This window comes from Sapajus apella, unplaced genomic scaffold, assembly GCF_009761245.1.
Source record: "Sapajus apella isolate SASKATOON/1434 unplaced genomic scaffold, GSC_monkey_1.0 scaffold94, whole genome shotgun sequence".
In the NCBI taxonomy this organism is placed as follows: domain Eukaryota; kingdom Metazoa; phylum Chordata; class Mammalia; order Primates; family Cebidae; genus Sapajus; species Sapajus apella.
Genome location: NW_022437034.1, coordinates 697,629 through 723,026, shown reverse-complemented (window position 1 = coordinate 723,026; position 25,398 = coordinate 697,629). Strand labels below are relative to the sequence as shown.

The 25,398-nt window shown below is 46.3% G+C and overlaps 1 protein-coding gene across 1 annotated transcript in view; it reads right to left on the bottom strand.

Annotated features, from left to right (window-relative positions):
• Positions 1-18,238, bottom strand: part of HK1 (hexokinase 1) — a 117,191-nt gene extending 98,953 nt beyond the window's left edge. The window contains exons 1-2 of the mRNA XM_032256182.1: positions 18,144-18,238; positions 10,844-10,891 (exon numbers count right to left, since the gene is read on the bottom strand). Of these exons, the coding sequence (XP_032112073.1) occupies positions 10,844-10,891; positions 18,144-18,170 (75 nt within the window). The 5' untranslated portion in view covers positions 18,171-18,238. The remainder of the gene's footprint in view (positions 1-10,843; positions 10,892-18,143) is intronic.
• Between the last annotated feature and the right edge of the window lie 7,160 nt (positions 18,239-25,398).

Here is a 25,398-nt window from a genome sequence, read left to right as displayed (position 1 = left end):
AGTCTTCCTATGTTGCCTAGGCTGGTCTCAAATTCCTAGGCTCAAGCGTTCTTTCCACCTCCACTTCCCAAAGTATTGGGATTGCAGGTGTGAGCCACTGTGCCCAGACCTACAAACTTTTGTTTTGTTTTCAGACAGAATCTCACTCTGTCACCCAGGCTGGAGTACAGTGGCACGGTCTCGGCTCACTGGAACCTCCACCTCCCGGGTTCAAGCAGTTCTCCTGCCTCAGCCTCCTGAGTAGCTAGGATTACAGGCGAGCGCCAACAGGCCTGGCTAATTTTTGTGTTTTTAGTAGAGGGGGGGGTTTCACCATGTTGGCCAGGCTGGTCTCGAACTCCTGACCTCATGATCTGCCTGCCTTGGCCTCCCAAAGTGCTGGGATTACAGACATGAGCCACCGCGCCCCACCTTGTTTTTTCTTTTTTCTGTTTTTTGTTTGTTTGGCTCATGCTTATATGTCTGAGGTTTTATTTGGCTTTATTTTGTTTTGTTTCTAAAAATTATTTTGAATCCAACCTCTCCTTCCTAATCATTCTGCTAAACAGTCCTATAGTGGGTTAAACTGTGCCCTCAGAAACATATGTCCACGTTGGGCCTGGTGGCTCACGCCTGTAATCCCAGCACTTTAGGAGGCTAAGACAGGTGGATCACCTGAGGTCAGGAATTCAAAACTAGCCTAGCCAACATAGTGAAACCCCATCTCTACTAAAAATACAAAAATTAGAATCACTTGAACCTGGGAGGCAGAGGTTTCAGTGAGCCGAGATCGTGCCGCTACATTCCAGCCAGGGCGACAGAGTGAGACTCCATCTCACACAAAAAAAGGGCCTGGCACAGTGGCTCACACCTGTGATCCCAGCCCTTGGGAGGCTGAGGAGGCTAGATCATGAGGTCAGGAGTTCAAGACCAGCCTGGCCAACATGTTGAAATTCCACCTCTACTAAAAATACAAAAAATTAGCTGGGTGTGGGGGCACATGCCTATAATCCCAGCTACTCGGGAGACTGAAGCAGGAGAATTGCTTGAACCTGGGAGGCAGAGGTTACAGTGAGCCGAGATTGTGCCATTGCACTCCAGCCTGGTTGACAGAGCAATCCCCCATCTCAAAAAACAAAAAAAGAAAACAAAAAAGGGGGAGGGCGGGTGCAGTGGCTCACACCTGTAATCCCAGCACTTTGGGAGGCCCAGGCGGGTAGATCACGAGGTCAGGAGATCGAGACCAGCCTGGCCAAGATGGTGAAACCCTGTCTCTACTAAAAAAATACAAAAAATTAGCAGGCGTGGTGACATGTGCCTATAATTCCAGCTACTCGGGAGGCTGAGGCGGAGAATTGCTTAAGACCTGGGAGCCAGAGGCTGCAATGAGCTGAGATTGTGCCACTGCATGCCAGCCTGGGTGACAGAGGGAGACTCCATCTAAGAAAAAAAGAAAAAAAAAAAAGGTCTTTGAATATATAACTGAGTTAAAGATCTCAAGATAAGATTATCCTGGATTACCAGGGTGGGCCCTAAATCCATTGACAAATGTCCTCATAAAGACAGAAGAGGGCCGGTGCAGTGGCTCCCTTTTATAATCTCAGCCCTTTGGGACGCTGAGGCAGTGCCACAACTGCCTCAAGAATCTCTTAAGCCCAGGAGTTTGAGACCAGCCTGGGCAACATGGTAAGACCCTGCTCTACAAACAATGCAAAAATTAGTCAGGTATGGTGGCGTCCATCTGCAGTCTTGGCTACTTGGGAGGCTGAGGTGGGAGGATCACCTGAGCCTGGGGAGATCAAAGCTACAGTGAGCTGTGATCACACCACTGCAGTCCAGCCTGGGACACAGTGAGACCCTATCTCAAAAAAAAAAAAAAAAAAGAGGAGAGACAAGAGAAGGCATAGAGAGAAAAAGGGGAGGGCCAATAAAAGACAGAGGTAGAGATCAGAGCACCTCTGCTCCATGCCAAGAAACACCTGGAGCCACCAGAAGCAGAAGAGGAAAAGGATTCTTCCCTAGAGCCTGCAGAGGGAGCACAGGCCTTGGTGACCCCTTGATTTTGGGCTTCTAACCTCCAGAGCTATGAGAGAATTCATTTCTGTTGTTGAAACCACCAGGTTTGTGGTCATTCATTATGGCAGTTCTAGAGAACTAATAGAAGACCCTTACCAATGTCAACTCTCCTCCAGCCCCAGGCTATGGAACTTCTAATAGCATGTATATTTATTTATAAATATCAATGCATACTATTGCACTAACATACTATGTATGTTATAAAACATACCTAGGCCGGGCGCGGTGGCTCACGCCTGTAATCCGAGCACTTTGGGAGGCCAAGGCGGGTGGATCACGAGGTCAAGAGATCGAGACCATCCTGGTCAACATGGTGAAACCCCGTCTCTACTAAAAATACAAAAAAAATTAGCTGGGCATGGTGGCGCGTGCCTGTAATCCCAGCTACTCAGGAGGCTGAGGCAGGAGAATTGCCTGAACCCAAGAGGCGGAGGTTGCGGTGAGCTGAGATCGTGCCATTGCACTCCAGCCTGGGTAACAAAAAGCGAAACTCTGTCTCAAAAAAAAAAAAAAACATACCTAAGGCTGGGCATGATGGCTCATGCCTATAATCCCAACACCTTGAGAGGCTGAGGTGGGCAGATCACCTGAGGTCAGGAATTCAAGACCAGCCTGACCAACATGTAGAAATCCCATCTCTACTAAAAATACAAAATTAGGCGGGCGTGGTGGCACATGCCTGCAATCCCAGCTACTTGGGAGGCTGAGGCAGGAGAATTGCTTGAACCCAGGAGGTGGAGGTTACAGTGAGCCAAGATCACACCATTGTACTCCAGCCCCTGGGCAACAAGAGCTAAACTCCATCCCAAAAAATTTAAAAATGGGGAAAAAAAAAAAAGAGCATACCTAAAACATAGACGTGAAAACAAATGAGATAGATGGGAGTATAAAATGATTTAACTACAATGTCTTGAAACTGGCGGTTGCTAATAAAGTTGATTATATACCCAACATATGACCCAGCAATTCCACTCCTGGATATTAACCCAAGAGAAATATATACATGCTAGCAAGGGAAGCAGTAGGAATGGAGAAGGAACAAAGATGGCTGTAACTGGTTGTGATCAATTAGTTGTAACTGTATGCGAACCAGCCAAGAAATGAAATATTTTTAAGGTTCATCTGTGTTGTAGTATATATCTGAACTTTACTCTTTTTCTGTATAAACATACCAGATTCATATTTATTCTTTTTACTGGTAAATAATATTCCATTGTGTGACTACATCACAATTCACTTATCTATTCATCAATAGATGGACATTTGGCTTTTTCCACTTTTGGGGTTCTCTTGGTGGTGTATTAATTAGCTAGAGCTGCCATAATAAAAATATCACAGTCCGGATGGCTTAAGCAGCAGCAATTTGTTGTCTCACAGTTCTGGAAGGTCCAAGATAAAGGTATAAGCAGGTATGGTTTCCTCTGAGGTCTCTCTCCTTGGCTTGCAGATGGCTACCTCTTCACAGGGTCTTTTCTCTGTGCACTCACCCTTTGTGTTTGTTTGTGGGTTCAAATTTCCTTTTCTGATGAGGAAACCAGTCAGATTGGACTAGGACCCACCCTAAAGACCTCATTCCTTACCTCTTTAAAGCCCTTATGTCTAAATACAATTACATTCTGAAGTATCAGAGGGTAAAACTTCAATGTATGAATGGCAGGGGCACAATCCAGCCCGTAACACATGGTTATAGTTAAGAAGTGGTCACCAAACCCAAGGTCACACAGATTTATACCCACGCTCTCCTCTAAGAGTTTCATAATTGTAGCCCTACATTTGGGTCTTTGATCCATGTGGAATAAATTTTTGTATATGGTATGAGGTAGCAATTCAATTTTATTCTTCTGCATGTGAATATCAAGTTGTCTTAGCACCATCTGCTGAAAGACTTTTCTTTCCCCATTGAATTGTTTTCACATCTTCATGAAAAATTATTATACCATAAATGTAAGGGTTTATTTCTGAACTCTCAATTTCAGTCCATTCATCTATATAATTATCCTAATCCTAGTATCACACTGTCATGATTACTGTAGCTTTATAAGTTTTGAAATCAGAAAATGTGAGTTTTCTTTCTTCTTATTTAAGATTGTTTTGGTTATTTGGCAACCCTTCCATTTTCATATGAATTTTAGAAGCAGCTTGTCAATTTCTGCAAAGAAGCCGGCTGAGATTTTCATAGGAATTGAGCTGAATCTATATATCAATTTGGGAATTTGCTACCTTAACAACAGTGTCTTCCAACCCATGAACATAGGATGTCTTTCCATTAATTTAGATCTTCTTTATTTTCTTTCAATAATCTTTTGTAGTTTTCAGAGTAAAAGTGTATACTTCTCTTGTTTATTCCTAAGTAATTTGTTCTTTTTGATGCTATTATAAATGAATTTTTTTTTTAATTGAGACAAAGTCTCACTCTGTTGCCCAGGCTAAAGTATAATGGTGTGATCTCAGCTCACTGCAACCTCTGCCTCCTGGATTCAAGCGATTCTCCTGCCTCAGCCTCCCGAGTAGCTGGGATTATAGGCACGTGCCACCATCACTGGCTAATTTTTGTATTTTTAGTAGAGACAAGGTTTCACCTTGTTGGCCAGGCTGGTCTCAAACTCCTGACCTCAAGTGATCCACCCACCTTGGCATCCCAAAGTGCTGGGATTACAGGGATGAGCCACCGCGCCCAGCCAGAAATTGTTTTCTTAATTTCATTTTTAGATTGTTCATTGCAAGTGTATAGAAGAAGTACAATTGATTTTTGTGTATTGATCTTGTATTCTATAACCTTGCTGAACTTGTGTATTAGTTCTAATAGGCTTTTGTGGATAAACTAGGATTTTCTACATATAAAATACATAGGGCTCTTTTCACCGTCTTTCCAAGCCACCACAATGGTGCACATGAATGACCTGGCTAATGTTCTCAAGAGCATCAACAATGCCGAAAAGAGAGGCAAACGCCAGGTTCTTAGGCCATGCTCCAAAGTCATCGTCCTGGCTGATGCTCTCATGAGCATCAACAATGCCGAAAAGAAAGGCAAACGCCAGGTTCTTAGGCCATGCTCCAAAGCCATCGTCCAGTTTCCCACTGTGATGATGAAACATGGTTACACTGGTGAATTTGAAATCATTGATGATCACAGAGCTGGGAAAATTGTTGTGAACATCACAGGCAGCCTAAACAACTGTGGCATGATCAGCCCCAGATTTGATGTATAATTCAAAGATCTAGAGAAATGGCAGAATAATCTGCTTCCATGCCACCGGTTTGGTTTTACTGTCCTGACAATTTCAGCTGGCATCACGGACCATGAAGAAGCAAGAAGAAAACACATAGGAAAACCCTGGGATTCTTTTTCTAGAGATGTAATACATATTTACAAATAAAATGCCTCATGGAAAAAACAAAAAACAAAATCATATAGGAATAACTTTGATGTATGCAGTAACAAAAATATTAAAAACCAGGCACAAGAGTGTACAGGTATTGATCGACTTACCACCTATGCAACTTACGACCATTCAACTTTACGACCACAATCGCTAGCCACGACTGCTCCACGTCTGGCAGCGCAAACGCTGCCCAGCTGGGCGTACAACAGTGTGGACCAGCTTCTGGCAGCACTACCATCTCTGTGAGCACCATTTCAACTGTACATATAGCCTACTCAACTTACGACCAAATCGTGTTACGACCGGTCCACAGTCCCGACTGTGGTCGTAAGTTGAGCACTAGCTGTACATATGTATGATTATATTTACATGAGTTTCAAGAACAGAAAAGCTGTGGTGATAGAAGTCAGAATAGAGATAATCTCAGGACAGGAGATGGGAAGTATTGACTGGAAAAGAGCAAGAAGGGATTTTGGGGGCTGATGGAAATGTTCTACATCTTGAACTAGGCAATGGTGTATACATGTGTTAAAACTTACTAAGCAGCTGGGCATGGTGACTCACATCTGTAATCCAAGCACTTTGGGAGGCTGAGGCAGGTGGAATGCTTGAGCTCAGGAGCTCAAGACCAGCTTGGGCAACATGGCAAGACCCTGTCTCTACTGGAAAAAATTCAAAATAAAAAAAACGACTGGGCCTGCTGGCACGTGGCTGTAGTCTCAGCTACTCTGGAGGCTAAGGTGGGAGGGTCACTGAGCCCACAGGGTGGAGGCTGCAGTAAGCCAGCATCACAGCACTGCACTCCAGCCTGGGTGACAGTGCGAGATCCTGTTGTCTTAACAACAAACTTTTTAAGCTGACAGCATTTGTGCGTTTGACTGCTAGCAATTATATATATATATGTATTATATATGTATATATATGTATATGTATTATATGTGTGTATATATATGTGTGTGTATATATATAAACACACACACACACACACACATATATATATATATATATTTTTTTTTATATATTTTTTTTTTTTTTTCTTTTTTAGAAGGAGTCTCACTCTGTTGCCCAAGCTGGAGTGCAGTGGTGTGATTTCAACTCACTACAACCTCTGCTTCCCTGGTTCAAGCAATTCTCCTGCTTCAGGCTTCTAAGTAGCTGGTATTACAGGCACCCAGCACCAAGCCCAGCTAATTTTTTGTATTTTTAGTAGAGATGGGGTTTCACCATGTTAGCCAGGATGGTCTTGATCTCCTGACCTTATGATCTGCCCACCTCGGCCTCCCAAAGTGCTGGGATTACAGGTGTGAGCCACCATGCCCGGCCTATAATTTCATTTAAAAAAAATAAAGAGATAGGTCGGGCGTGGTGGTGGTGCCTGTAATCCCAGCTACTCGGGAGGCTGATGCAGGAGAATCACTTGAACCCAGAAGTTGGAGGTTGCAGTGAGCTGAGATCACACCACAGCACTCCAGCCTGGGCAACAGAGTGAGAGCCATCCAAAAAAATTAAGATGATAAATAAATAAATAAAAAGACAAAGATAAACTATTTTTAAATGTGGTGACCTACTAGTGTCATTAGCTAATTCTCTCAAGGCACTCTGTACACACAGTGATTAGTTCATCATTAACAATATCATACATAAAGTCAGAATTTAAATAGCCATGCTAATTTTTAATTTTTTGACTGACTTGTTATTATATCTAATAAGATCTTTGTCTTCTTTCCACCCCATGATGTAGCTGAATAGTCTGTACCAGGGATAGGAAAATTAGCAGACTTATTTTCTCATTGTTCATTTGTGTTAGCTTTAACCCAGTTTCTTTTACTTTTTTTTTCTTTTAAGAGACAAGGTCAAAAAAAAAAAAAGAGAGAGACAGGGCCTCACTCTGTCACCCAGGCTGGAGTGCAGTGGCACAATCATAGCCCACTGCAGCCTCAAACTCTTGGGCTCAAGCAATTCTCCTGCTTCAGCCTCTTGAGTAGCTGGGATTATAAACACACACCACCATGCTCAGCTAATTCTTAAATTTTTTTTTAGAGATGAGGTCTTGCTATGTCTCCCAGGCTATTCGCAAACTCCTGGCCTCAGGTGACCCTCTCTCCTCGGCCTTCCAAAGCACTGGTTCATAGGTGTGAGTCACCACACCCATCTCAACCCATATTTTTTATGCAGAAATCTTTCCCTGTAAAACCGCTTGCCTATCTTGCCTATTTTGTGAGGGTCAGTCTAATTAAAGCCAAATAACATGATACATTGATACATAAGACTACTTCAACCAAGCAATTCTTTTTTTTTTTTTTTTTTTTTTTTGAAACAGTCTCACTCTGTTGCCTGGGCAGTGGCTCACTGCAACCTCCACCTCCCAGGTTCAAGCGATTCTTGTGCTTCAGCCTCCCAAGTAGTTGGGATTATAGGTGCACACCACCACGTCTGGGTAATTTTTTGTATTTTTAGAAGACACGGGGTTTCACCGTGTTGGCCAGGCTGGTCTGGAACACCCGACCTCAGGTAATACGCCCACCTTGGCCTCCTAAAGTGCTGGGATTACAGGCATGAGCCACCGCACCAGGCCTCAACCAAGCAATGCTAAAGCTGCCATGCTTAAGAATGTGCTGCCGGGCACGGTGGCTCACGCCTGTAATCCCAGCACTTTGGGAGGCCGAGGCGGGTGGATCACGAGGTCAAGAGATCAAGACCATCCTGGTCAACATGGTGAAACCCCGTCTCTACTAAAAATACAAAAAATTAGCTGGGCATGGTGGTGCGTGCCTGTAATCCCAGCTACTCAGGAGGCTGAGGCAGGAGAATTGCCTGAACCCAGGAGGCGGAGGTTGTGGTGAGCCAAGATCGTGCCATTGCACTCCAGCCTGGGTAACAAGAGCGAAACTCCGTCTCCAAAAATAAAAAAAATAAAAAAATAAAGAATATGCTAAAGATGGTCCAGGAAACAAAGGAGGGGGCCACTATCAACCCCTCCTCATCGTGAGAGGCCTGGGTATCTGCAAGGCCACCAACATTGATCTGTCTTTAAAAAGTTGGTAACAATGGAATTGTAATAAAGTCGACCCTTGAACAACACGGGTTTGCACTGCATGAGTTTGCTTACAGCCGGATCTTCGTCCACCTCTGCCACCCAAGACAGCAAGACCAACCCCTCCTCTACCTCCCCTCAGCCTACTCAAAGTGAAGACTACAAGGATGAAGACCTGTATGGTGATCCACTCCCGCTTAACGAATAGTAAGTTCATTTCTCTTCCTTATGATTTTCTTAGTAATATTTTCTTTTCTCTAGCTTACTTTATTGTAAGAATACAGAATATAGTATATAAAACATACAAAATATGTGTTAACTGATTTTATGTTATCGATCAGGTTTTGGTCAACTACAGTAGTTTAGTTCTGGGGGAGTCAGAAGTTAATATACGGATTTTCTACTGCATGCGGTGGGGGCGGTCAGTGCCACCAACCCCCTCATTGCTTCAGGGTCAACTGTACTTTCTTCCCACTGGGAAGTAGATCGTCTTGCACAGCACACACCCTGGAGGTCTCGCTAAGCTTATGCCCCCTACACCCACTCTGGTTTCCAGGACGCTCAAGGCTTCCTGCAGCTCAAGCTCCTTGCTACTGCCAGACAGAAAACAATGCAATCGCATGACTCCTCAGCCTGGAAGATCCTTCAGGCCCTGCTGTCAGAGTTTCTCAACTGGACAACCAATCCCAGCCCCTGCAGCCTCCTCAGTCTCCTCAGCTTCTTCCCTCTTTCCAGGTCTGTCTTTGCACCTGTTGCTCTCTCTGCTTGAAATGCCCTTCCTCACCTGACACGTGCTTTCCTCTTCTTCAAGACTCTCTGCAAATCTCATCACCCCTATCCAGCCTGTGTTATCTGGACCCAAGGCAGGGTTGACCACTCCCTCACCTGGCTGTTAAGGCACGTTACACCAACGTAAACTTTCTCTTTTTAAAAAACATTAACTTCACTTCTCAGCCATTAAGTCTTTTGAGGTTACAGGCCGAGTCTTATTTATTTTCTTTTTTTTTGAGATGGAGTTTCGCTCTTGTTGCCCAGGCTGGAGTGCAATGGCGCTATCTCAGATGACTGCAAGCAACCTCCATATCCAGGTTCAAGCAATTCTCCCACCTCAGCCTCCAGAGTATCGGGGATTACAGACATGTGCCACCACGCCCGGCTAATTTTGTATCTTTAGTAGAGATGGGGTTTCTTGGCCAGGCGCAGTGGCTCAAGCCTGTAATCCCAGCACTTTGGGAGGCCGAGAAGGGTGGATCACGAGGTCAAGAGATCAAGACCATCCTGGTCAACATGGTGAAACCCCATCTCTACTAAAAATACAAAACATTAGCTGGGCATGGTGGCGCGTGCCTGTAATCCCAGCTACTCAGGAGGCTGAGGCAGGAGAATTGCCTGAACCCAGGAGGCGGAGGTTGCGGTGAGCTGAGATCGCGCCATTGCACTCCAGCCCGGGTAACATGAGTGAAACTCCGTCTCAAAAAAAAAAAAAAAAAAAAGAGATGGGGTTTCTTCATGTTGGTCAGCCTTGTCTGGAACTTCCAACCTCAGGTGATCCACCCGCCTCAGCCTCCCAGAGTTCTGTGATTACAGGCATGAGCCACTGCATCCAGCATCTTACTTATTTTCAAAAGAACACAAATACTCAATCAGTGGAATGAGGAGCAGGGCAGAGCTCCAGGGCTCCAGGTTGAATCCATACCCAGCTTTGGGCCTTACCTGGGACTGGGTAATGGCGCTTGACACAAGGAAAATAGAGAATTTCTGTGCTTTTCTCCCAAGTTAATTCGTAAAGTCTGTACCTTACCACCTTTGCATGAAGCAACGCATCTCAGATCCACTCTGTTGCCTCTTTAAAGAGACAGTAAAGTGTGTGCTTGGGGAATGGGAAGGAAGAGGGTAGGTCATCACAAACAGCGCAGAAAATTCTCTGATTTGGAGCTAAATGGGGTGTGTCTATAGCAAAGATCTGACACTTGTCCATGTTGAATTGCAGAGCAGATGGGTGCCAAGTTTCTGGCATGCCTGACTGTGAAATGGAAAAGACAGGAGGGTAGAGACCCTTCCATTTCCCCTCCCAGAGTCCCTCACGGTCAGGATGCCATGCAGCTCCAAGGCAGGAGGGCCCTGTGTTTGGCTCTGACAATTAGCATTCCTAGTAACAGAGGCCCCCTTGGAAAGCACCTTCCCTGTGCAGGTGGACTGAATCCAGCAGGGAGCAAGTTAGAGGTAAATACTGCTACACACCCCGAAGAAGCCACTGCACAGCTGTCTGGCTGGCTTAAAACCGTGATCAGAATTCTCAAAGGGAATTGCCATGCACTGCCTTTTACAGAAAATGTTACAAAAGGAAATGAAAAAAAAATAGCTTTCTTACCTCACTTTCAGTAAGTGGAGGTCGTTTTGGCTTTTCAGTGGCTACATCCTTAAAGAAAGACAGGACAAGTAGTGTTACAAATAGATTTCAGCAACTCACATTCACATTTCAAATGAGCTAAGTGGGATGCTTATAACTAATCAATCACACTCAGAAAGCAAAAGTAATTACAAGGAACCTTGGAAAGTCTATGCAAATTCTAACACAATTACCAGTTCTCTGGATGAAATGCAGCAGAGCTCAGTAATATAAAATTGGCGAATTTATTCACACAGACACTAGGTTCTTACAAATGTTCCAGGCACTGTGCTGGGAGCTGGAGATTCCAAGATGAAAAACAACTGTGGTTCAGCCCTTAAGGAGCCCACAGTCCACGAGGAAACACAGATGTGCCAGTCAGTAACGGAAGCGCAGCAGCACCAGAGCTGCAGCAGAGTCCTGGAGAGGAGGTGTGGGAGCACAGGGATCTAAGCCCTGTTGACCCACTGGCCCCACTGTCTCCTAGACTGCAGGATGCAATGCTTCCCTGATGAGAAAGGAGGCAACCTGGCCATTAGGCATTGACCAGCTCTTGGCAGGGTCTGCAAAAAATGAGTTAGCATTCTGCCCTCCCTCACTTTTTTTTTTTTTGAAGCAGGGTCTGTCTTCTCTCTCTCTCTCCCTCTCTCCGTCTCTCTGTTGCCCCGGCTTGGAGTGCGCTGGTGCAGTTATGGCTCACTGCAGCCTTGACCTCAAGTAGCTGGGACTACAGGTGTGCAACACCACACCTGGCTAATTTTTGTTTTTGTTGTTGTTGTCGTGACAGAGTTTCACTGTGTCACCCAGGCTGGAGTGCAGTGGCGCTATCTCTGCTCACTGCAACCTCCTCCTCCCAAGTTCAATCAATTCTTCTGCCTCAGCCTTCCAAGTAGCTGGGATTACATGCACGTGTCATTACCCCAGCTAATTTTTTTTTTGTATTTTCACTAGAGATGAAGTTTCTCCATGTTGGTCAAGCTAGTCTCGAACTCCTGACCTCAATGATCTGCTTGCTTTGGCCCCCCAAGTGCTGGGAGCACAGGTGTTAACCACTGCGCCTGGCCAAATTCTTTATTTTTTGTACAGATGGAGTCTCTCTATGTTGACCAGGCTAGTCTCGAACTCCTGGGCTCAGGTGATCCTCCTGCCTCAGCTTCCCAAAGTGCTGGGATCACAGGCGTGAACCACTGCACCTGACAGATTCTGCTTTTTTATAACTTCCCTTGCCTCACAAATTTTGGAAGCTGCCGCCAATCCAGAGAAAAGCTCATGTGAATTTCTTCATGACGGTAGCTGAATGAATAGGGAAGGTGTAGTAAATTGTTTGCAAAAAAAAGCCACACTAATTCTCCTTCCCATACCCATGCTTTTACATAGTCTTCACCCACAGAGACTCTGGAATTGGCCCTGTGACTTGCTTGACTCATAGGACAATAGCAATGCCATGCAAACAGACACTCGAAATGTGCTTGCGATTTGGGGCTTGACTTCTCAAGCTGCTTTTGAACCCTTACAACCACCACTATGTAAATGAGCCCGTTAGGCTACTGAACATGAGTGGTACATGGCCCAGTTACCATCCTTGCCTATAGCCAGTCAACTGCCAGAGGTGGAAGAGAAGCCACAGACCTCAAGCTGCCTGCAGTTCTCTGAGAAAGCCAGGCTGACAGTAAATGAGACAGAGAAGAGCCACCCCAGCTGAGCTCAGTGCAAATTACCAACTCAAAGCGTTGCCGGTAAATAAGAGATTATTGTTTGTTGTTTGTTTGTTTGTTGTTTTTTGAGAAGGAGTCTCACACTGTCGCCCACGCTGGAATGCAGTAGCATGATCTCAGCTCACTGCAACCTCTGCCTCCTGGGTTCAAGCGATTCCCCTGCCTCAGCCTCCTGAGTAGCTGGGACTACAGGCATGCACCACCACAGCTGGCTAATTTTTGTATTTTTAGTAGAGATGGGATTTCACCATGTTGGCCTGGCTGGTCTCAAACTCCTGACCTCATGATCCACCCACCTGGGCCTCCCAAAGTGCTGGGATTACAGGCATGAGCCACTGCGCCCAGCCAAGAGATTATTGTTTTAAGTCACTAAGTATTGGGGTGATGTATTACACAACACACACAGCAAAAGCTAACTGATACAGAGAGAGATTTCAAGGTTGGAGGCAGAAATGACAGTGCACACATATCTTGGAGATATCTTCCTTCCTCCTCCAGTAATTCCAAAAATCATGTGCAAGGTAGCCTGTTTAAATGCTTGACTTTCTGGTTATGCAATACTTCATGGAAAAGGAAACCTAGACCTACTGGAGGTGAGCTGAGGCTGGAACCTCAGGCGCAGGTGTGTACCAGCCCACCTGCCTAAAAGGGCATGCCCAGGGCAGCTGGCTGAGGCTGGGGACTGAGCTGTCCCGTATCACTGGGCACAGAAGAAGGCCACCCAAGGAGCACAGAGTTGGTAAATGTCTCCACATACAGAAGATGCCAGATAGGGAGTGGGGGATGGATAAAAATGCTTGGTAATGGGCTCAAGTCACACCTCCAGAAATGAGTGTTTGGAAACACTCGTGTGGCCAGCATGCCTGCTCTGGAGCCAGTGGAGGCCAAATCAGTCTTGTCCAGTGAAGGGGGAGATGAATCAGATGGATTAGAGCCTGGCCCCACCTTTCCACCCAACACTGGCAGGGGATAGAGTGGGTCCTGGCCCCACCAATCCCAGGGCTGCTAGAGACAAACTTTCCGGGGAGCCCCAAGCCAGAACAGTTGTGGCCCAAACTCAAGTATATTGGTCCTAACAAGGGACTTTAAAGGACTCTGCTCTTAACTTGGAGATCTCACAGGATTCTGATTGTCAGTCACCACTCACCGCTGCAGGTGTCTCGGCAGCATGAAGGGGAGAGGGGCAGGAACAGGGAGAAAAAGCACGAATAAGAAAACTGAGGCCCTCCTCAGCCCTTTATCTGCAATAACAACCTGCAAAGTGCCTCCTGTCTTCGTGCCTGGACCCAGAAAGCACAGCATAAATATTAGTTCTTACTCTTCCTCCTGACTATTAGTGGGTGAGAAGAGATGGAATGCAGAGTAACAGAGCACAAGAGGCAACCCCCTCTACGGGGAAGGAGACGGAGCCAACCCGCTCTATGGGGAAGGAGACTGAAGTTCCTGGAAGGTTGCACAGCGGCCCATGGATATGCAGGTAGTGCCTGAAAGAATCAGGGGTAACCTGGCCAGGCACGGTCATTTACACCTATAATCCCAGCACTTTGGGAGGCCAATGGTGGGCAGATTGCCTGAGGTCAGGAGTTTGAGACCAGCCTGACTAACATGTTGAAAGCCCATCTGTACTAAAAATACAAAAATTAGCTGGGCATGGTGGCACGTGACTATAGTCCCAGCTACTTGGGAGGCTGAGGCAGGAGAATTCCTTGAACCCAGGAGGTAGAGGTTGCAATGAGCTGAGATCACGCCACTACACTCCAGCCTGGATAACAGAGCAAGACTCCTTCTCTGAAGAAAGAAATAGAACCAGGGGTAACCCATGTATGTATCTCCCCTGGAGGGCAGGGATGACCTTTTCAGCACTTCTTGTCCCACCTCACACAGAGTAAGTGCTCAACAAACATTTGCAGTTCACAAACTGAAAAACCATGCCCTCTTCTCAGTAGGCCCCAAGTCAAAGAAGTTCCACAGAAATCAAGGTCCTAGGCTGGGTGCAGGGGCTCATACCTGTAATCCTAGCACTTTGGGAGGCTGAGGCAGGAGGATCACTTGAGGCCAGGGGTCCAAGAACAGCCTGGGCAACATAGCAAGCACCTGTCTCTACAAAAAAAAAAAAAAAATTAAAAATTAGCTGGGTGTGGGAGCACACGCGTCTAGTCCCAGCTACTTGGGAGACTAAGGCAAGAGGACCGGTTGAACTCAGGAGTTTAAGGCTTCAGTGAGCCGTCACTGTGCCACTGCACTCCAGCCTCGGGGACAGAGCAAGATCCCATCTATCAAAAATAAAATAAAATAAAAATGATGGTCCTAGGAAAACTAGGGAAGCAAAAAATGCATCCCCTAGACAGTCTGAGCTATCAGAACAATCCAGGCAAATTTTCCATGTGCCCAAAGCCAAAACTGCCTAGGCCTTACACTGATACCCCATGGCAGCCAACTCCCTGCTGAAATGGCTCTATTGTTGCAGATACTTGCAAGCCTACATGAGAACTTATAATAAGGCAACAGTGAAAAATACTGTGTGGGACTTGGAATTGTCAGGAAACCTATCAGAAGAAAACCAAATTTTTGGCAATTTTTGGTCCTTCCTTAGACTAACAGTGGACATTTCAATATCCCGAGTATGAGTTTCTAAGCTTGGGACAACTCAAAATATATCTATCATTAGAAATACAGGGCTGGGGTACACACCTCACCTTGAGCGTTGAGCTTGAGGAGTGAGTAGAAAGAGCACAGTCCTGGAGTCAGAGAGACCTGAGTTTATGTCCTGGATCTGCCAGGACCAGCTGTGCAACCTGGGAAAGGAATGTGACCTCTCTAAGCCTCAGTTTACCCATCTGTAAAATGGAATGATACCTTCTTCACTGGGCCTTTGGGAGTTGGGGGCACAGAGGACTTGCTTGGTAAATGGCAGATGATATAATAAAGATCATGAACTGACAGAGTATCCAGGCAAAAAGAACTACAACTGCCCTGGGCTAATTGACGGGACCAAATCAATGTCCAGCTGCTGGATTTCTATCTGTATCTGAGATCTCAGAACCTGTGTTTCTCTCCCTGGACCTCCAAGCACCACGGAGGGCCTGTCAGATTGACACTGGACTCTGGGTGCCAGAGTCCAAACCTGCTGACTGCCACATGGTGCCTGTGACACTGGCTGCTTTGTGCCATTTCTCCAAGGCTGGCATGGCCTACTTTAAACTCCTGGTGGCATTCTGCCTGGGACTGGCAAAGCCAGGCAGGGGCACAGGAAGGGGACCGTGAGAGGTGGCAGTGACATCCCAAACAAACTTCCGGGTTTGGAAAAGCTCCTCCTTTCCCAGAGCAGGCAAAACTTTTCTCACCCTGGTTGGGGTGAAGGAGGAGAAAAGGAAGAGGTCTAAGAAGTTCAACGGCCAAGAGGAATTTTGGATTTCTGTATTCAGTGACCTCCACTCCCCACTGACAACCACAGAAGCCTTGAATTCCACAAAGGAGAATGAGGCTGAGAGCTTGCAGCGGGGCATTAGAAACAGGATGGAATTCAGTCCTCTCAAAAGCCTGAGAGGGGCTGGGCACGGTGGCTCATGCCTGTAATCCCAGCACTTTGGGAGGCTGAGGCGCACAGACCACCTGAAGTCGGGAGTTCAAGACCAGCCTGACCAACATGGAGAAACCCCGTCTCTACTAAAAATACAAAAAATTAGCCAGGTGTGGTGGTGGGCGCCTGTAATCCCAGCTACTTGGGAGGCTGAGACAGGAGAATCACTTGAACCTGGGAGGCGGAGGTTGCAGTGAACCAAGATCGCGCCGTTGCACTCCAGCCTGGGCCACAAGAGCAAAGCTCTGTTTCCAAAACAACAAACAAAAAGCCCTGAGAGGCAGGAAGGATGCACCTGAGCTGGACCTTGCAGAGCCCCTCTCAAAGACGCTGAAGAGGGCATTGTAAGCCACTCTGTAGGACTGAGAAAAAGATGCCCACCCTGGGTGGGCCCAAGCCCCTCACCTCTTGCCTCAAGGTGGAAGCAACTCCTTGTATTGTCCGCTTGTGATACTAATCAGAAATTAGTTTGCCACCCAAGAGCTGACCAGGAGAAAGTCTTCATAAAGGAAACAGGCCAGGTCACTGCAGTGATTTAAATGGGGCTCTGAGAGAGTTCCGGGCTCAGAGCACTCAGTTAGTTTGAGCACTGTGTTTGTCATTGAGGCAAACCCCAACTGTGTCTCAATTTCCCAAATTGTTCTCTTGGTGGGGGGTGGGGTGGAACAGCTGTAGTCCTTGCTCCAGGGGGACCCATCTGCAGCATAGATTAATTTTAGATTAATTTAATACGAACCAGCTACTCAGAAGAGCATAATTTGTCCTATAAACATTTTCCAAGTTTATTCCAACATCCAAGGGGAGAATCAAAGCTCTCTTTTTTTTTTTTTTTTTTTTTAAGATGGGGTTTTACTATTCGTCAGGCTGGTCTTGAACTCCTGACCTCAGGTGATCCGCCCACCTCAGCCTCCCAAAGTGCTGGGATTACGGGCGTGAGCCACCGCGCCCGGCTTCAAAGCTCTTTAAGGTGTAAGAACAGGCTTCTAGGCAGGCATGGTAGCTCACATTATAATCCCAGCACTTTGGGAGTTTGAGGCAGGTGGATTACCTGAGGCCAGGGATTTGAGACCAGCCTGGACAACATGGCAAAACCCCATCTCTACAAAAAAATACAAAGTTAGCCGGGCATGGTGGTACACGCCTGTAATCCCAGCTACTAGGAAGGCTGAGGCACGAGAATCACTTGAACCCAGGAGGTGGGACAGTGAGCTGAGATAATGCCATTGAACTCCAGCCTGGGCAACAAAGGGGAGACTCCGTCTCAAAAAAAAAAAATGTTTTTTAAATGGGCTTCTGCTTTTACATGGCAACATAAAAAGTGGCCAGAGGGGGCTTATCTTAAAGAAGAAAAAAGCCAAACTTCTATTTCCAGCACACATTAATGACTTCACAGTGTAACTGTCTAAGAAGCAATTAACCAGGGGGTTGCAGAATGATCCTCTGGGCTTCCCTTGGTCAGAACCCAAGTGGCCCCTGCTGCAAATGAACCTGTACCAAGACTTAGAGGCTGAGGCTGAGGGGCTCCTGTCTTGCCTCATGACACTTTCCTGCTGTGCTCTTGGTCAGAGTTTTCCCTTCTCTAAGATGGACCCCAACACACCCATCTGCCAGGGATAGTGGGTTGAGCAGGCTGCGGTGCATATGACCCCTCTGAGAAGCTAAAGAAACACCAGAGCTGCTGGGCGTGGTGACTCACACCTGTAATCCCAGCACTTTGGGAGGCTGAAGCGCATGGATCACCTGAGGTCAGGAGTTCAAGACCAGCCTGACCAACACAGAGAAACCCCATCTGTACTAAAAATACAAAATTAGCCAGACATGGCGGCACATGCCTGTAATCCCAGCTACTTGGGAGCCTGAGGCAGGAGAATCACTTGAACCCGGGAGGTGGAGGTTGCAGTGAGCTGAGATCACACCATTGCACTCTAGCCTGGGCAACAAGAGCAAGACTCCATCAAAAAAAAAAAAGAAAAACACCAGAGCTTACCAGTTGTCGCTGGCAGATCTGCCCCATGGTGGGGAAGGCACTTGCTGAGCTCGGGTCCTTTCCTGTGCTTTTCTGCTCTCAACAGGTGGGTCTCGAACACCTAGAGAAAGGCAAAGTTCAAGGAAGGCAGGGTCAAGGTCTTAGCAGCCTCATTTTTTCCTCACCAATTAGAAAGCTAAATACCCTGGTACTGAGAACCAAGACATAGTGCAGACACATTTCTAGATGATTCATAAACCCAGGTAAAATGATATAAGGTTTCTTGTTTTGTTCGTTTGAGGCAGGGTATTGCTCTGTTGCTCAGTCTAGAGTGCAGTGGTGCCATCATAGTTCACTGCAGCCTCTGTTGCTCAGACTGGTCTCGAACTCCTGGGCTCAAGCGAACCTCCCACCTCAGCCTCCTAAAGTGCTGGGTTACAGGCCTGAGCTATTGCTCCCAGTCAAGGTTGCTGGCAGGATATCATTCTAGAATAAATTCCCTGGAGCCTGGTCTGGAGGTGGTACTTCATCACCAACTACAACCTCCTCTGCTTATAACTATACCCAAAGAAAGAGTCATGCTTTGGATAGGAAATTCAATGGAAGTGGAAATTAGCAAAGACATCTCCAAAAGGCGAAGTCAGAGTTTCACTCTGTTGCCCAGGTTGGAGTGCAGTGGCACCATGAGAGCTCACTGCAGTCTCAAACTCGAACTCCTGGACACAAGCGATCCTTGTGCCTCAGCCTCCTGAGTAACTGCAACCACAGGCACATGCCACCATGCCAGCCTAATTTTTAATTTTTTCATAGAGACAGGATCTCGCCATGTTGCCCAAGCTTGTCTTGAACTCCTGGCCCCAAGTGATCCCCCTGCTTCGGCCTCCCAAAGTACTGGGATTATAGGCGTAAACCACTGCATTCAGTCTATTTATGATTTTCAAAATCTCACCCTATAACTTTTTAAGGCTATTTTTTATAATGTACACATTATTTATATATTTTTTTAAAAAATGAGCTACAACTCACATACCAAAAGATTCACCCTTTAAAGTGTATAATTCAGTGATTTTCTGTATATTCACAAGGTTGTGCAACCATCATCAGTAATTCCAGAAAATTTTCCTCACCCTATAAAGAAACCCATACCCATCAGCAGTCATTCCCATTCAGTCCTTCCCCCAGCCCCTGGCAACCATTAATCTACTTTCTGTGTCTGTGAATTTGCCTTCTGGCCATTTCACATAAGTGGAATCATAAAGGTATATAATCTCAAAATAATTAAAATGCAGGTACTGAGGAATGCGAGAGATGGCTTGGCTTTGTATCCCCACCCAAATCTCATTTTGAATTATAAACCTCATAATCCCCACATGTCAAGGGAGAGACCAGGTGGGAAGTAATTGGATCATGGGGGTGGTTTGGCCCATGCTGTTCTCATGATAGTGAGTTCTCACAAGATCTGATGGTTTTATAAAGGGCTCTGCCCCCTTCACCCAGCACTTCTTCCTACAGCCTTACGAAGAAGGTGCCTTGCTTCCCCTTTGCCTTTCACCATGATTGCAAGTTTCCTGATGCCTCCCTAGCCATGTTGAACTATGAGTCAATCAAACCTCTTTCCTTCAGTGGCTCACACCTGTAATCCCAGCACTTTGGGAGGCCGAAGCGGGCGGATCACAAGGTCAGGAGTTCGAGACTAGCCTGGACAATATGGTGAAACCCCATCTCTACTAAAAATACAACAATTAGCTGGGCGTGGTGGCGTGTGCTTGTAATCCCAGCTACTCAAGAGGCTGAGGCAGGAAAATCACTTGAACCCGGAAGGTGGAGGTTGTAGTGAGCCAAGATTGTGCCACTGCACTCCAGCCTGGGTCAAAGAGCAAAAAACTCCGTCAAAAAAAAAAAACCCACACCTCTTTCCTTTTTAAATTATCCAGTCTCAGGCAGTTCTTCACAGCAATGTGAAAACAGACTGATACAATGTGTCTGCAAAAATATTTTACTGATGGGGTGCATAACCAAATTGGTCTGGAGATCCCTGGTTGAAGGCATAAAGCCTTCTAGGATTTGTCCCTGGCTTTTCTATGAGCTTCCTCTGCAGAGGCACTGGTGGGTCCCCTAGTTCAAAGCAAAACATGAGGCCAGGCGCCTCATGAGGTGGGTCACACCTGTAATTACAGCACTTTGGGAGGCCGAGGCGGGTCGGGAGCTCAAGACGAGCCTGACCAACATGGTGAAGCCCCATCTCTACTAAATACAAAAAATTAGCCAGGCATGGTAGCTCATGCCTGTAATTCCAGCTACTTGGGAAGCTGAGGCAGGAGAATTGTTTGAACCCAGGAGATGGAGGTTGCAGTGAGCCAACATTGCTTGAGAGTGAAATTCCATCTCAAAAAAACAAAGTAAAGCGTGATCTAAAAATAAAATATATGCCTTGCAATTATTTGCTCATTTTTGAGACAGGGTCCTGCTCTGTCACCCAGGCTGTAGTGCAGTAATGCAATCACACTAACTACAGCCTCCACCTTCAGAGCTCAAGTGATCCTCTCACCTCAGCCTCTGCAGCTGGGACTACCACACATGGCTAATTTTTAAAATTTTTTGTAGAGACATAGGTCTCACTATGTTGCCCAGGCTGGTCTTGAATCCCTGGTCTCAAGCGATTCTCCTACCTTAGCTTCCCAAAGTGCTGGGATTACGGGTGTCAGTCACTGCATTCGGCCGTAATTCATTATTTAACTTTGTTTTTATAAAAACATGTTCTTATTATGTTACACGGGCTTAACAAATTTTGACAAATTCCACACACACTTTTGCCTTCCTTTCTGATCCCCAGACAACTTCCTAAGTCTAGTTCAAACACTGCTCTGAATTACCAAGGCACTTACAGAGAATGCATGGTATTTATTTTTTAAAAGCTCCCTGGGTCTGTAACACGACGGAGAAGATTATGCTATCACCCGCTTCCTTCCCAGGCTTACAATGTGGTTACCCAGGAGACAGAGTAGGAGGAAGGGAAGGAACCCTTGGGACTGGCCCAGGGCATTCACTTTGAAGGTCATTCAAAGCAGAGTTGCTTTTTGTCTAGAGAGGATTTGGTCCAGACATCATGTAGAAATTGGTGATGTTTCCACCAGCCCACCATGCAGGCCAGTTTATAGCTAGTGGTTCCATTCTTCGTGCACTCTCGCCCCGGAAGCAACTGGCCATCTCTCTGGTACTCGCACAGGTCTCTGTGGAAGGTACCCCTCTCTCCCTCCTCAAGATCTAGGGCATCTGTGTAAGCCAAGTATTGCGCTTCCCCTAAATCTGGCACAGGCCTCACCATAACACAGCTTCAAATTCGATGCTTCGTTTATTGTGTCATTTACTTGAGTTTAGGGATCCTGATCTCTCCATATTTTAGTAACAGAAAAATCCACGTTCATTTGAATTTTGCTAATAGCTGGGTTCCTTTCTCTTTTTTGTTTGTTTGCTTTTTAAGGAATAGGATCTCACAGTTGAGCTCGGTGGCTCATGCCTGTAATCCCAACACTTTGGGAGGCCAAGGCGGCAGGTCACCTGAGGTCAGGAGTTTGAGACCAGCATGGCTAACATGGTGAAACCCTGTCTCTACTAAAAATACTTAAAAAATTAGCTGGGCGTGGTGGTGGCTACCTGTAATCCCAGCTACAAAGAGGGCTGAGGCAGTAGAATCACTTGAATCCTGGAGGTAAAGATTTCAGTGAACAAAGACGTTGCCACTGCACTCCAGCCTGAGTGACAGAGCAAGATTCTGTCTCAAAGAAAGGGAAATAGGATCTGGCTATGTTGTGCAGGCTGGTCTCAAACTGCGGGGCTCAAGTGATCCTCCTCCCTCAGCTTCCCAAAGTCCTGAGATTACACAAGTGAGACACTGCACCTGGTTTAGCAGCTAGATTTCTTGCTCCTTTCCAGGTAATGCCTTTTTTTTTTTCGAGATGGAGTTTTGCTCTTGTTTGTTGCCCAGGCTGGAGTGCGATGGTACAAACTCTGCTCACTACAACCTCAGCCTCCTGGGTTCAAGCGATTCACCTCCCTCAGCCTCCCGAGTAGCTGGGATTACAGGCATGCACCACCATGCCTGGCTAATTTTTATTTTATTTTATTTTTAGTATAGAGACAAGGTTTCTCCATGTTGGTCAGGCTGGTCTCAAACTCCTGATCTCAGGTGATCTGCCCGCCTCAGCCTCCCAAAGTGTTGGGATTACAGGCATGCGCCACCACACTTGGCTACTTTTTTTGTGTATTTTTAGTAGAGATGGGGTTTCTCCATGTTGGTCAAGCTGGTCTCGAGCTCCCAACCTCAGGTGAACCACCTGCCTTGGCCTCCCAAAGTGTCGAGATTACAGGCATGAGACACCCTGCCCGGTCCATGCCTTTTTTTTTTTTTTTTTTTTAAAAAAAAAAGCAAGGTTTTAGCCTTGCTTTCAGAGAGGATGTACCCACTATTCAATTGAGTTTCACTTTGCCCTTAAGCAACTCTCTTGGAAGTCATTATAATTAGCATTTATTGAATACTTCCTGCCTGCCAGGCACTGCTATAAATATAATACCTCATAGGCATTAGTTCACAACAATCCCTCATAAGTTCTATCTTCCCAGTTTTACACATGAGGAAACTGAGGCTTACAGCAGTCAAATAGCTTCCCAAGGTCATATGGCTGTAAGTTAGCCAAACTGAGATTTGAAGTCAAGCTCCTCCATCCTTTTTTTTTAGGGGGGTGGGGGACAGAGTCTTGTTCTTGTGCTCCAGGCTGAAGTGCAGTAGCGCAATCTTGGCTCACTGCACCCTCCACCTCCCGGGTTCAAGTGATTCCCCTGCCTCAGCCTCCCAAGTAACTGGGACTACAGGCACCCCCCATCACACCTGGCTAGTTTTTGTCTTTCTAGTAGAGATGGTGTTTCACCATGTTGGCCAGGATGGTCTCGATCTCCTGACCTCGTGGTCCGCCCACCTCGGCCTCCCAGGCCAGGCTCCTCCATTCTTAATCACTCTGGCACACTGTCCTTCAACCGCAGAGCGTCAGTCCCAAATCCTGAGGCTAGTAGAGGACAGATGGGTACTCAAGGAAGAGAGGCATTTTACAAGTTATCAAGCTGTGAGGAATATCAGCACAGCATTTACCTTAAAAAAAAAAAAAAAAAAAACCATAGATGGCATTAGCTAGTCACTTCAAACAAAAAGGCTCAACTAGAGTGAGCTTTAGCGCAGTTATAAATTACTGTGTATCCCTAGGAAAGTGTTTGCCACTCTCTGGGTCTCATCTGTAAAATAAGTGGGCTTAAACTCCAGGATCTACCATTTAAGATCCCGAGAGCTGGATAGCTCTTTCTTTTTCTTTTTTTTTTTTTTTTTGAGACAGTCTCACTCTGTCACCCAGGCTGGGGAGCAGTACAATGGCATGAACTTGGCTCACTGCAACTTCCTGTTGCAGCCTCCACCTCCTGGGTGCAAGTAATTCTCCCGCCTCAGTCTCCTGAATAGCTGAGACTACAGGCACCTGCCACCATGCCTGGCTAATTTTTGTATTTTTAGTAGAGACAGGGTTTCACCATGCTGGCCAAGCTGGTCTCGAACTCCTGACCTCAGGTGATCCACCTACCTTGGCCTCCCAAAGTTCTGGGATTACAGGCATGAGCCACCATGCCCAGCCAGCTCTTTATTTTTAAATTTTTATTATTTATTTATTTTATTACTATTTTTGAGATAGAGTCTCACTCAGTGACACAGGCTGGAGGGCAGTGGTGTGATCCCGTGATCACTGCAGCTTTGACCTCCTGCACCCAAGTGATCCTTCCCCCTCAGCCTGCGGAGTAGCTGGGACCACAGGCATGCCCCACCACATCAGGCTAATTTTTTTTTTTTTTTTTTTTTTTGTGGAGATGGGGTTCTTTTTATTTTGCCCAGGCTGGTCTTGAACTCCTGGCCTCAAGTGATCCTCCCACCTTGGCCTCTCAAAGTGCGGGGTTATAGGCGTGAGCCACCTCGCCCTGCCAGATTATCCCTTCATTCATTTTATTTTACAGAGAAGGACAGGAAGCTGCTTAACCTGAATGTCAGAGCATGCAGGAGTGAGGCTGTCACAGCCCAAGCTACCCCTCACTTGCCTTGGGATGACTTGAGACACCTTTGATTGCTCTTCACTTGGGCTCATTCTCATTTTTCCAAAAGGGCAACATACACTGTCCTTGCAACCCAACTGTGGATTCTTGGCACGAAGCAGGTGTGGGTGGGTGTTTAGACTCCTTTCCTCCTCAGGAACAATGCTCTGGAGAACAGTTCTTTAGTTGGTTATTTGAAGCCCTGAGAACAGAAAGAGACAAAAGATGCATTTGTCATAAAATCAAGAGTCACAAAAGGTTTGCAAGGGGTAGAGCCTGCGCCAGCGTCCTTGGGAAGGAAAGCATCCTTGGATGTTACTGCAGGCTTGTAGTCAGGGGCTAGGGCACTTGGATGCCCTTGACATTCAGGCAGTGCTTCATGGTTATGAAGTTCTTTGTCCCACTGGGACCTCAGAAACCTTGGGTGCAGGGACAGGAATGGTGACAATCGTGAGGAGGATGATGACATTGAAGATGGTGATGACAATGGTCACTCGTGTGCATTCAGCCAGGCATTGTGCTACGGATTTCACGTGCACTGATTCCTGGAAGCGTCCCAACACCATTAGGAGTAGAATCCATTTTCAGCAGGGAAGCTGAAGCTTAGAGGAGTTAATTCAGGCACTCAGGGAAACGTAGCATCAGCAGAGCTGGGTGTTGTACTTAGGTCTCTTCAGCCCTGAAGCCTTAATTCTTTTTTTTTTTTTTTTTTTTTTTTTGAGACGGAGTCTCACTCTGTCACCCAGGCTGGAGTGCAGTGGCACGACTGAACTCGGCTCACTGCAACCTCCGCCTCCTAGGTTCAAGGTTCAAACGATTCTCCTGCCTCAGCCTCCCAAGTAGCTGGGACTACGGGTGCTTGTCACCATGCCTGGCTAATTTTTTGTATTTTTAGTAGAGATGGGGTTTCACTGTATTAGCCAGGATGGTCTCTATCTCCTGAACTCATGATCTGCCCGCCTCAGCCTCCCAAAGTGCTGGGATTACAGGCATGAGCCACCACGCCTGACCTAATTCTTTATTTTATGGGTGCTCTAGCTGAGGCTTAGAGTGGGTAAGTAGCTCAGAGCTAAAAAAAACAACTTGGGTTTTAAAATGTGTGGAGAAATGAAAGCCCACTCTATGGCCAAAATAGAGCAGGCAGACCTCTGGTTGG